At 37.8% G+C, this 12,466-nt stretch overlaps 1 protein-coding gene across 3 annotated transcripts in view; it reads left to right on the plus strand.

Annotated features, from left to right (window-relative positions):
* Positions 1–12,466, plus strand: part of furinb (furin (paired basic amino acid cleaving enzyme) b) — a 176,674-nt gene that overhangs the window by 158,151 nt on the left and 6,057 nt on the right. For all 3 annotated transcript variants that reach the window (XM_057835926.1, XM_057835927.1, XM_057835925.1), the window contains one exon: positions 11,414–11,542. In XM_057835926.1, the coding sequence (XP_057691909.1) occupies positions 11,414–11,542 (129 nt within the window). The remainder of the gene's footprint in view (positions 1–11,413; positions 11,543–12,466) is intronic.

The following is a 12,466-nucleotide window of genomic DNA, read 5'->3' on the forward strand; positions in this document are numbered from 1 at the left end:
TTCCACCCGATTCTTCTTATTTTGAGGGACTGCTGGCACCGATCAGATACCTAAAGGACGTGAAAATGTAAAAATATTTCCATACTTCTGAGATTTCACTCTTGTGTGATTACGAAAAAGGATTAGGGCCACTGGAGGAAAAAACATGGCCAAGATTCTGACTTTGTATTCTCACTTTAAAGTGAGAATTCTGACTTTAGTCACAGAATTTTGACCACGTTTTCTTATTTAGTGGCCCTAATCCTCTTCCGTAAGTGATGCTATCTTCACATTTGCTTCCCGTAACACAGTACTTCTCAAATAGTGGGGCGCGCCCCCCCAGGGGGGCACAGAGCGATGCCAGGGGGGGCGCATGTGACCTCGGGGAACATGCTTTTTTTTTTTTTTTTTTCCGTATTGGAATAAAGTGTACTTGCACATCCACTCAGTGGGTGGCAGTGGTGCTTTCATTTTCAGAGTGCGCGCAGTATTTTTGAACTAATGAAGAGCACTCAGCACACACAGAAAACAGATATGAAGAGCAGTGTGCCGCCGCCGTTTTCGAAAGCCGTTTTCCGACCGGACTCACTCACTCTTTTTTTTTTTTTTTTTTTTTTTTGTAAACTTTGTTTATTGAACCAATATAGTACAAGCGACTCACTGTCTTGTCCGGTTCTCACGTCGCCGCCCGAGAAGTGCCATTTTCGGCATGGGATCATCACGACGACCGCCCTCAACTACGGTTCTACCTCGGCCGCCGAGAATGCGCTTTTTTCGTGCCGTTTGCCTTTTAGCTTTGACTTTTAATACAGTGGGTGATGGGGAAAGACCACTGTTTACTGTGTCTAAAAACAATTATAGCAGACAGCCAGAAGCCAAATCAATTAAGACGCCACTTAAAGACATTAGACCCCAATCTCATTGATAAGCCGCTTGATGTTTTTCAGCGAAAACATGCCGAATATTGCCAACAATCGTCCTGCTTTGTCAGTGTTATATCTGTAAACTACTGAGCATTGTTCGCATGCTCATTGCAAAATAACTCCACACTACTGCAAAGGAGGTAATACTGTGAGCAGCACAAATAAAAACTGTTATTCTGTCCAAGGACACTCTTTTTTTTTTTTTTCTTCAGTTTTGTTTTTTCGGTCAAATTTTTTGGCATATTGTCCTCATGAGTGAATGGTTCTAATCAATTTTAATTTGTTATTATTTACTGATTTTATTACATTTTATTTTTCTGTATCAAATGGTCAAAAATGTACCTTGAGTGTATTTTTTACAGTTTGCATGTGACTTTTTTTTTTTTTAATTTCAGGCAAATTGATGCATGCCAAGTCTTCTCTGTTACAAACAAAACAATGTTAATAAAGTTATACTTTATTATAAGTTGATCTATGTTACTTTTTTTCTTTAGAAGAAAAAAAGACACTGTTAAGCAGATGCGTATTTATAATAGTAATTTTATAGACAAATGATACTATTTACAGTGGCGGCAGAGAGTTTGGGGGGGGCGCGAAACATTTACGTCTCCCTTGGGGGGGCGTAACAGAAAATAATTGAGAAGCACTGCCGTAACAGTTGTCATTACATCCTTCGATCCTAAAAATCTATTGATATAAGAATTACTACAATATTGGATAGCGTGGGTGCCCCCTTTATTTCACGACAAAAAATACATGTGCATATGCATAAAACCGAAAAGTAATTTTGTTACTGAAATGCTATGCTCAGTTATAGAAAAGATAAGAAACTTGAAACTTTTTTTTCATTGGACATAAATGTTTTTTATGTTAATCCAATGCTTCTCAATTAGTATCATTTGTCTATAAATTATCAGTACACCTCACGGAACATTGTGTCCTTAACAATATAGAAAAAAAATATATAGATCAACTTTACAATAAAGCATAGACTCCACCATCAGTTGACAAGACAGCTCCCACAGACATTGCGCCATGGCTTGCCATAGGGGGCCAACCCAGGCAGAACGTTAAGTTGGCTTTCACTGTGATGAACTCAAAACACACGCTGCATTCGAACGCCGGATTTAGGTGTAAACAAGACAAAGGTTTTACTGCTCACAAGCACGCAGGAGTGTCTCAAGAGTGATTTGGTCAAGGATTCAAGTTAATTATATTAAGTAGCACCATGCATGCAATTTGAAACGTGAAAAAAGTCAAAGGATAAAATTAGTGTAACTTTGGCTTGAAATAGTTACGTAAAATGAATGATAACTGCCCGTTTTTTGCTTTTAACCAAGAATCTAGGCTGTGTTATGTTCATATCTATAGAAATTGTGGGATTTAAGCATTTATTTACAAGAATTTTCAACTTATAAAGCTCTTTGTTTCGTGAAGGCCGCCACGTTGGCTTACACAATACCGAACTTTTGCTTGAAAGATTTACGTGAAATGAACGATAACACCAAGAATCTAGATTGTTTTACGTTAATATCTCTAGAAATTGCGCGATTTAAGTATTTATTTACAATAATTTTTAACCTAAAAAGCTCTTTGTTTCGTGAAGGCCGCCATGTTAGATTACACAATACCGAACTTTTGCTTGAAAGATTTACGTAAAATGAACGATAACACCAAGAATCTAGACTGTTTTACGTTCATATCTATAGAAATTGTGCAATTTAAGCATTTATTTAGAATAATTTTTAACTTAAAAAGCTCGTTTCGTGAAGGCCGCCATGTTGGATTACACAATACCGAACTTTTGCTTGAAAGATTTACGTAAAATGACCGATAAAACCAAGAATCTAGACTGTTTTACGTTCATATCTATAAAAATTGCGCAATTTAAGCATTTATTTACAATAATTTTTAACTTAAAAAGCTCTTTGTTGCGTGAAGGCCACTAGGTTGGATTACCCAATATCGTAACTTTTGCTTAAAACATTTTCATAAAATGCACGATAACACCAAGAATCTAGACTGTTTTACGTTCATATCTATAGAAATTCCGCGATATACTGTATTTACAATAATTTTAACTTAAAAAGCTCTTTGTTTTGTGATGGAAGTTTTGTTATACTAACACAAAAAATAATCAGGATTTTATTATGGAACGACTTTGAATTTTTTGATGCCACTGCTCATGGAAACTCATATATGCCTAAGGAAGGTGCTTGTTTTAGTTTTAGGTCGCTAGTGGTTTTGAAAATATTTAAAGTTTTTAAAAATAGGCCCCCTACAGATCGTCCCCGAGCCCCGTCCCATCAACTGATAGTCAAGTCTATCTAAGTCTTTCTTTCCTAGTCTCCCACTGTATTAAAAGTAAAGACAAACACTGCATACGTTTCGTCACATTTCCTCGCCTTAGCTTTCGGGGAAATCTCTGACATCCCTGTCAAATATTTTTTCATAATGTCGCTGAAGGGTTTATTCAATCCACATCATATCTCCTGCTCGTTGCTCTTGTTTGGTGGAAAAATACCGCGCACACTCTGAAAATGACAGCGCCACTGCCACCCACTGAGTGGATGTGAAATTACACTTTATTCTAGTACGGCAAAAAAGTATGTTCCGCAAGGTCACTTGCTCCCCCCCCCGCCCCCGGCCTCGCCCCATTATTTCAGAGGGACTGCCTTAATCCAATTCCAGTATTTGGGCTGCCTTTTCATTATACATCAGAAACGATAAGCATAAATATTTTATAAATTTAATACAGTGTCATTCAAATCTGAGCGCTTGATGCAGTTGTTGTATTTCATCTAATCATGAAATTATGCTGGTTTACTTAATCATGTAAAGAGTTGGTGCTTTGTGTGCTCACAATGTTACTTTTCTGCCAGCTCCTTTGTTGTTGCGGTCACTTTACTCGCATTGCTTCCTCTTCCATAACCTCATCGCACATTTCATAGCATATTTCATCCAAGAATGGGACTGACTGAAAGAAAGCACATCAACACAATGCCTTGTTTGTTTGCACAGAATTTATCATCACAGGCAATATTCCACCCCAGCGTGTGAAATGACGCTTGATGTGTGGCAATCGTTTCAAATGAACTCATTTCCACACACATCCATTTGGCAGTGTTACCACAGCCCTAACCGCTCTGGTGCAGTTTGCTCAGAGCAGCTGGGTGTGACCGAAATGGGATTTTTCCGGCCTGAAACAGCTGAGAGGAGCTTCAGCTGTGTTTAGAATAATATTATAGAAAAAATGAGTGAGTGAAGCTCAAAATCCTTATAATCACTTTATGCCGGCACAGTCATATGCATCGAAAACACTGCACACTCTTCAAAGTCAAAACCAGGAAGGAATATATCGTATTAAATGCATTTTTCCTTTTCACAAAGTATTAAAGAATTAAAAGTTCTGCTTCTCTTACCTCATACGGAAAACCCATTATAAACCTCCATGTGAAAGATGGTTGCTATAATAACAGATAAAATAATGCTTAAACACCTTGTTTTTCGTGTAAATCTACCAGTACTAGAAATGAGTGAAATTATCTGCCAGTGCTTGAAGTAAATTTTACTCAGATTTCTTGAAATATATACTCAGATTTCTTGAAATAAGGAAAAGAGCTAGGATTACATGAAACTGAAAATTATCTTAACAGACCATAGACTTTATAATGATATTGACGGGGCACGGGCCTATCTATTTTTGGTGTGGTTTTTGTGCTCAATGTATTTATTCAGATCAGCATTGGAAAGAGATATATACAGTGCCTTGCAAAAGTATTCGGCCCCCTTGAACCTTGCAACCTTTCGCCACATTTCAGGCTTCAAACATACAGATATAAAATTTTAATTTTTTGTCAAGAATCAACAACAAGTGGGACACAATCGTGAAGTGGAACAAAATTTATTGGATAATTTAAACTTTTTTTAACAAATAAAAAACTGAAAAGTGGGGCGTGCAATATTGTTCGGCCCCCTTGCGTTAATACTTTGTAGCGCCATCTTTTGCTCCAATTACAGCTGCAAGTCGCTTGGGGTATGTTTCTATCAGTTTTGCACATCGAGAGACTGACATTCTTGCCCATTTTTCCTTGCAAAACAGCTCGAGCTCAGTGAGGTTGGATGGAGAGTGTTTGTGAACAGCAGTCTTCAGCTCTTTCCACAGATTCTCGATTGGATTCAGGTCTGGACTTTGACTTGGCCATTCTAACACCTGGATACGTTTATTTTTGAACCATTCCATTGTAGATTTGGCTTTATGTTTTGGATCATTGTCCTGTTGGAAGATAAATCTCCGTCCCAGTCTCAGGTCTTGTGCAGATACCAACAGGTTTTCTTCCAGAATATTCCTGTATTTGGCTGCATCCATCTTCCCATCAATTTTAACCATCTTCCCTGTCCCAGCTGAAGAAAAGCAGGCCCAAACCACGATGCTGCCAACACCATGTTTGACAGTGGGGATAGTTTGTTCAGGGTGATTAGCTGTGTTGCTTTTATGCCAAACATATCGTTTTGCATTGTGGCCAAAAAGTTCAATTTTGGTTTCATCTGACCAGAGCACCTTCTTCCACATGTTTGGTGTGTCTCCCAGGTGGCTTGTGGCAAACTTTAAACGAGACATTTTATGGATATCTTTGAGAAATGGCTTTCTTCTTGCCACTCTTCCATAAAGGCCAGATTTGTGCAGTGTACGACTGATTGTTGTCCTATGGACAGACTCTCCCACCTCAGCTGTAGATCTCTGCAGTTCATCCAGAGTGATAATGGGCCTCTTGGCTGCATCTCTGATCAGTTTTCTCCTTGTTTGAGAAGAAAGTTTGGAAGGACGGCCGGGTCTTGGTAGATTTGCAGTGGTCTGATGCTCCCTCCATTTCAATATGATGGCTTGCACAGTGCTCCTTCAGATGTTTAAAGCTTGGGAAATCTTTTTGTATCCAAATCCGGCTTTAAACTTCTCCACAACAGTATCTCGGACCTGCCTGGTGTGTTCCTTGGTTTTCATAATGCTCTCTGCACTTTAAACAGAACCCTGAGACTATCACAGAGCAGGTGCATTTATACGGAGACTTGATTACACACAGGTGGATTCTATTTATCATCATCAGTCATTTAGGACAACATTGGATCATTCAGAGATCCTCACTGAACTTCTGGAGTGAGTTTGCTGCACTGAAAGTAAAGGGGCCGAATAATATTGCACGCCCCACTTTTCAGTTTTTTATTTGTTAAAAAAGTTTAAATTATCCAATAAATGTTGTTCCACTTCACGATTGTGTCCCACTTGTTGTTGATTCTTGACAAAAAAATTAAATTTCATATCTTTATGTTTGAAGCCTGAAATTTGGCGAAAGGTTGCAAGATTCAAGGGGGCCGAATACTTTTGCAAGGCACTGTATGTCAAAGCTGACCGAGTGGAAACAAAGACAACTAGGCCTGCAAGCAGGACTGAACAGGCCCTCGCACTTTGGCACAACTCGGACGTCACGCAAACTCGGACGGCACGCAGGTCGGGGTGGTGGCAGGCAGCCCCCCTCTAATCATCTAATGAGAACCTAAAATGCTTGAAACTCGCCTCTTTTTTGGGGATGAGAATTTGTTTTGAGTTTTCGAGCATGTAAAGGCCCCAAATTCTGCTGCCACTTGTTGGCGCTACAGAGTTGATGCAAATGACCACTACTGGACTCTTCAGGGTAAGACTGTCACCAAGCAGGGGAAGTTTGTAGTAGATATCTTGTATATCTGCCAAGTTATGACTGTTCAAAATGTGTGGAGAGACAAAATGGTGACGGTCATTATCACTTTCCTGCTCGACCCTTCTGCTTCAACCAAACCACAATAATTCTCATCAGGCATCTGAACACATGTCTTAAGGCTCCCCTTATGCAGGTTTAAGATCAATTGATTTTTTTTCCCCTTAGAGGATGAGCATGTCCCGTAAAAAAGGGACATTTCCTGTTATCACTAAGAGGCGCCAGGCACAATTGGTAATATTTCAATCCAGTCCTGTTCAGGCTGGGATACGTCACACACATGCCAGATTTAAAATAGATTGAGCATTGTATGAGGGACTTATCGGTCATTTTCCGAATTTGGTGTTTTGTCGAAAAAATGGACGACTTTGGCACCCCGCCCAGGTCAGGCCCGTGAATGAAAACAAACCATTTTGATAACCTAAGATTTTATATGCCTTAAGAACAGTCTCGCCAATTTTGAGGATGATCCAACTAATTCCCTAGGCGCCAAGGTCTCAAATGTGCACCCTGTAAATCGATAAAAATGTTAAATTCAATAAAAATACCTGATTTCCTGTTGGGTTTGAAATATGCGTGCAGGAGACTTTATGTAGCAGTTTTGCACAACGTATCGACTGCCCAAATTGCATCACTCAACGTTGAAAAAACATAAATGGAGAGTCTTTTTTGAAAAATTCAAGGGGGCGCCACTGAGCCATTTTGTTACATTTTTTCGTAACATTACAAGATTATCAAAATGTATGCAAAGCCGCATGTATGTGCAAAATTTGGTGAGTTTTCGTGCATGTTCAGGCCTCCAAATGTAAACTGTACTATAAATCGATAAAAATTTCACATTTGATCCCAAATACAAGATTTCTTGTTGGATTTGGAAAATGGGTGCAAGAGACTTTTTGAAGCAGTTTTGCATAAGGTATGGACTCCCCAAATTTCATTGCTCTACGTTGAAAAAACCCAATAGGAGAGGCCTTTTTTAAAACTCCTTTCTGTCGCCACTAGTTAGCTCTGTAGAGTTCATGCAAATGACCCCTACAAGACCCTTTAGGGTATGACTCTCAACAAGCACGGGAAGTTTGGCGCAGATATGTTTTATATCTGCCGAGTTATGACTGTTCAAAGTTTTTGGCGAGACAAATTGTTGACGGTCATTTTCACTTTCCTGTTTGGACCCCTCCGCTTCAACGAAACCGCAATATTTTTCATCAGGCACCTGAACACATAACTGAAGGCTCCCATGATGCAGGTTTGAGGTCAATAGATTTTTTTCCCCGGGGGGAGGAGCCTGTCTTGTAAAGAAGGGCATTTCCTGTTCCCACTAGGGGGCGCCAGGCCTAATGGTTAGTATTTCAATGCAGTCGTGATCAGGCTGGGATACCTCACATATATGCTAGATATGAAAAAGATTGAACGTTGTATCACAGCGTTATTAGTCATTTTCTGAATTTGGTGTTTTGCCAGAAAAAATGACCAACTTTGGTACCCCGCCCAGGTCAGGGCCATGAATGAAAACTCACCATTTTGAGAACTTAAAATCTCATATGTTTCATGAACATTCTCACCAATTTTTAGGAGGATTCAACTAACTCCCTAGGCACCAAACTCTCAAGTGTGCACCCTGTTAATCGATAAAAAATTCACATTCAATCCAAAATTTCCTGTTGAGTTTGGAATATGGGTGTAAATCATTTTTTGGAGCGGTTTTGGACAAGGTATAGACTCCCCAAATTTCATCACTCTACGCTGACAAACCCTAATGTTATAGGCCAATTTTAAAATTTCAAGGGGGCGCCACTGAGCCATTTTGTTGCATTTTTTTTGCAACGTTGCAAAATTATCGAAATTTAAATTTTGCTGCATTTATGTGCAAATTTTGGTGACTTTTCGTGCATGTTCAGGCCTCCAAATTGGCCGTTTTCATTTGCCCTGAAAAAAAAAAAAATAATAATAATCCTTTGCATTACAATAGGGCCCTAAATCGCTTTTTACATTGAAAATTCTTGTGAATAAATGCTTAAATCCCTGAATTCTTTATAGATATGGACTTAAAACAGTCTAGATTCTTGGTTAAAAGCAAAAAAAAAAACGGCAGTTAGCATTTATTTTAGTAAATATGTCGAAAGTGCTGCTAGTCTTTAACCAACTGTGGTGCCGCCTTATCGCCACAAAGAGCTTTTTACATTGAAAATTACTGTGAATAAATGCTTAAATCCCTGAATTCTTTATAGATATGGACGTAAAACAGTTTTCTTGGTTAAAAGCAAAGAACCGGGCAGTTAGCATTTATTTTACTTAAATATGCCGAATGTGCTGCTAGTCTTTAAGCCACTGTAGCGCCAGCTTCTCACCACAAAGAGCTTTTTACGTTGAAAATTATTGTGAATAAATGCTTAAATCCCTAAATTCCTAGCATAAATCAGTCTCGATTCTTGGTTAAAAGCAAAAAAAAAAAATGGACAGTTAGCATTTATTTCACGTAAATATTGCAAATTATGACGCCATTGCCGTAGCATTTAATTTCTCCCATTGATTTTATTTTTTTCACAACTTTACAAAATGCATGCATGTAACAAAAACTATAATAATTATTACCTTGAATCCTCGAACCCATCACTCCAGAGACAATCCTTCCTGTTTGTATGCAGTACAGCTTTCGTACTCTTTCAACCTAAATCCGGCGTTGGATCGCTGCATGTGTTGAATAGCTGCGACCGACTGCAAATAACTGAAGCAGACTGTGGGACAGTCCCCTACTTGAAGGCCTGGCGTGTCTGTGGAATGTGTCCCGTCAATATTGTTCTGAAGTCTATTAACAGACTTGCCTTATTGGCCCGAATATAAGACGGTGTTTTTTGCATTGAAATGAGACTGAAAAAGTGGGGGTCGTCTTATATTCGCCGTCTAGACGTTATACCCATTCACGACGCTAGATGGCGCCAGATATCATTGAAGCAATGTTCTGTCATGACAGATCTCAGCTACTCTCAAGTTTATCCAGTTTGCATTATTTTATTGTAATGTTTTTCCTTATTCAGATTTGTTTCAAGACTACAGTCAGTTAGACTTAGTTAATGCAGTTATTGTAATTTCGTTGTTTTGTCACAACAGATTGGTTTATTTACATTTCAAAAACCAGAAGCCATTCATTTACGAATGGGATTGCACTTTAGTTTACATATTTAAATGTTCATATATTAAGATTTAAATTAGGCAAAATAACATGCTTTTTTTCCTCAAATATATTATAATCATTTGTTTCAGATGTACTGTAATTATTTTCTGTATAAAAATTAATTTGGTGTTCAAAAAGTCTTTTTTCAAACCTGAGTCAAAGAGTAAAAGAGGGGGTCGTCTTATAATCAGGGCTGTCTCATATTCGGGCCAATATGGTATTACAATCAATAAATTGAAAAATGGTAACATATTGTGTATAATAAGCAAAAATCACTTATTCTAAGCAGGAAATTAATGCAATTAAGTCTTTAAAAATGACTCAGTCACTTATATCAAGCAACAAATCAACATATTCAATCTTTTAAAAAATATTTTTTTAAAAAAGCATCAAATACTCTAAGCAACATGTTGCTTAGAACAAGCAAAAAAAAAAAAAAATCTATTTCCACCAACCAAACACTTCTTTTCTAAGATTAAAATGTCTTATTTGTTGCGTGGACGAAGCTCAAACGTCTATGTAACAACTTAAAACAAATATTATTAAAACTACCACAGACCTTTGCCGCAAATTTTGCTTTTTGATTCAGGGGACAAATAAAAATGAAGAAAATCATAGAGTGTCCATCTTTACTTTTAGAACAAGGTGTTTTAATCTAAAAAAAAAAAAAAAACATCTATTCTGTTCGAGTTTGAGATGAACTCTGTCAAAAAAAGTGATTTGTTCAAGTTATATTGGAGTGTTTCTTATTTTGGGGGTGGGGGTGGGGTAAATGTGTTAGAAATGTTCTTAATTTAAGAACAGATAATATTCAAAACATTATTTAAAAGTAAATTCTTGGTAAATTATGTGGAATAATCTTTAAAATGCAAAACAAGATGAAAAAAAATTATTTGACTAGATTTAAGAAAGATAATCTTATTAAGACGTTATAAAGTTGCAGTGCACAGGCACTGCCATTTTGGGACAATGTGATGTCAGTCATACCCACGCACCTCTGTGCTGGAGTTAACGCACGGACTGCGAGCAGGGATGTGTCATAATGCCAGAGAAGGCTGCGGGCTTATCAATTTTAGCCCGCGAGGCCAAATATAATGGCGGATGAATATCAAGCGATGAGTCATTCTTAAGATATGTGTTAGAAAGCCAGAGGCGCAGGCTAAGACCGAAATTGATAAGCCCACAACCTTCATTGGTGTCCACCTCTGGCACAATAGAACTCGGGTGTATCTGACGTTACATTGTTCCAAAATGTCAGCATCTAGGAGTCTGTCATTTTCTGTATTAAAACATTATTTTCTACTCTTTGAGCAACAATCTTTCACATGAAGGTCATTTATACTAAAAAATACTAGTGCTTAAACTACCTAACAGCAATTTTGTCTACTTCCTAGAATTATTGGCTTTTATTAAAGTCTCTCTTTATTCCACAGCAGAAAAATGTATGTATTCAGTTTGGTTTTTTTTTTTTCCAAATTGTTAAACAAGATTCTTTCTGCTGATGATCAAAAACTTGCCTCGAGTATTAAGGAATAATTTATTCTCTGATTTAAAATTCTCTTATAATTATTCTCGTCCGTCTCTTTCAGGAGTTCTCAGTCAGTTCACTCTCATTCTTTGGGGGACCGGATCCAATGTGGTCAGCCCTTTCTCATCGGACTTCCCTCGGCCCTCCAACAATAGCTGCAAGACATTTGATGCCCAGCAGATATGCATCGGTGAGACTTTCACATGCCGACCAGTTCTGTTCTTTTAGGAGCAACTTAATGCGACTTCACAACAATCCTAAAAGGAGTTCATATAGGTTAATGTATGCACTAGTGCTATATATTGTGAAAGTTATGCTAAACACTAAACGGCCTTCGTCGTAATTCACTTGTATTGTCACTCTCGCCATTTATTAGGCATAAGTATGCCATGCAGATTGTACTTGACTTAAAACCTGGTTGTGTTGAACCCAAACTAGATATTTCTATATGGCGGAAAAGACTCAGGTGACTTGAATTTCTGCTCTGAGACCCCCAAGTTGGCCAAATTTCAAAATTGTCCGATATGCATGTGTGATACATCATTGGAAAGCTTAAAATCTCAATTTTCTGGGGAAGAAAATTTTTGAACAGGAGGACATTTGAAAAAAATAATGTTTTAAACCCCTAAACCCTAACTTGAGGTTAGAGCATGAGAGAGCATAATTAAAGACGCCATGATTTTAATGAGGATTTATTGCGTACTTACCTTGTTTCGATCCAAAAACTCAGTGTAGCATGTCTCACCGAGTGTTAAGACACAGCTAAAAATGGCCACGCCCTGACTTTTGGGGGATTTTATGGGTGAAACACGATAATATAACAAGGGTCGCAATGCAGAAATCGCAGAGGACAAGATTTACTTTATCAAATATTTATCCTTTTAAACATTTTGTTTTCATTTTTCTTTGTTTGGATCGAATATTTGTCATCTAAAATGTCGGGGGAAATGCGACAGTAACAAAAAAATACATTGAAGCGATGTTATGAGGTAAATATTCTTGACCTATTTACAGACACTTAAACACTTAAAATATGCGAGTGAATAATTTTATAAAGTCGTTTTTTAACTAAATATTAGTCGTCAAATAATGATTCTAAGCTAAAAATAGATAT

Source organism: Corythoichthys intestinalis, chromosome 5, assembly GCF_030265065.1.
Source record: "Corythoichthys intestinalis isolate RoL2023-P3 chromosome 5, ASM3026506v1, whole genome shotgun sequence".
Classification (NCBI taxonomy): domain Eukaryota; kingdom Metazoa; phylum Chordata; class Actinopteri; order Syngnathiformes; family Syngnathidae; genus Corythoichthys; species Corythoichthys intestinalis.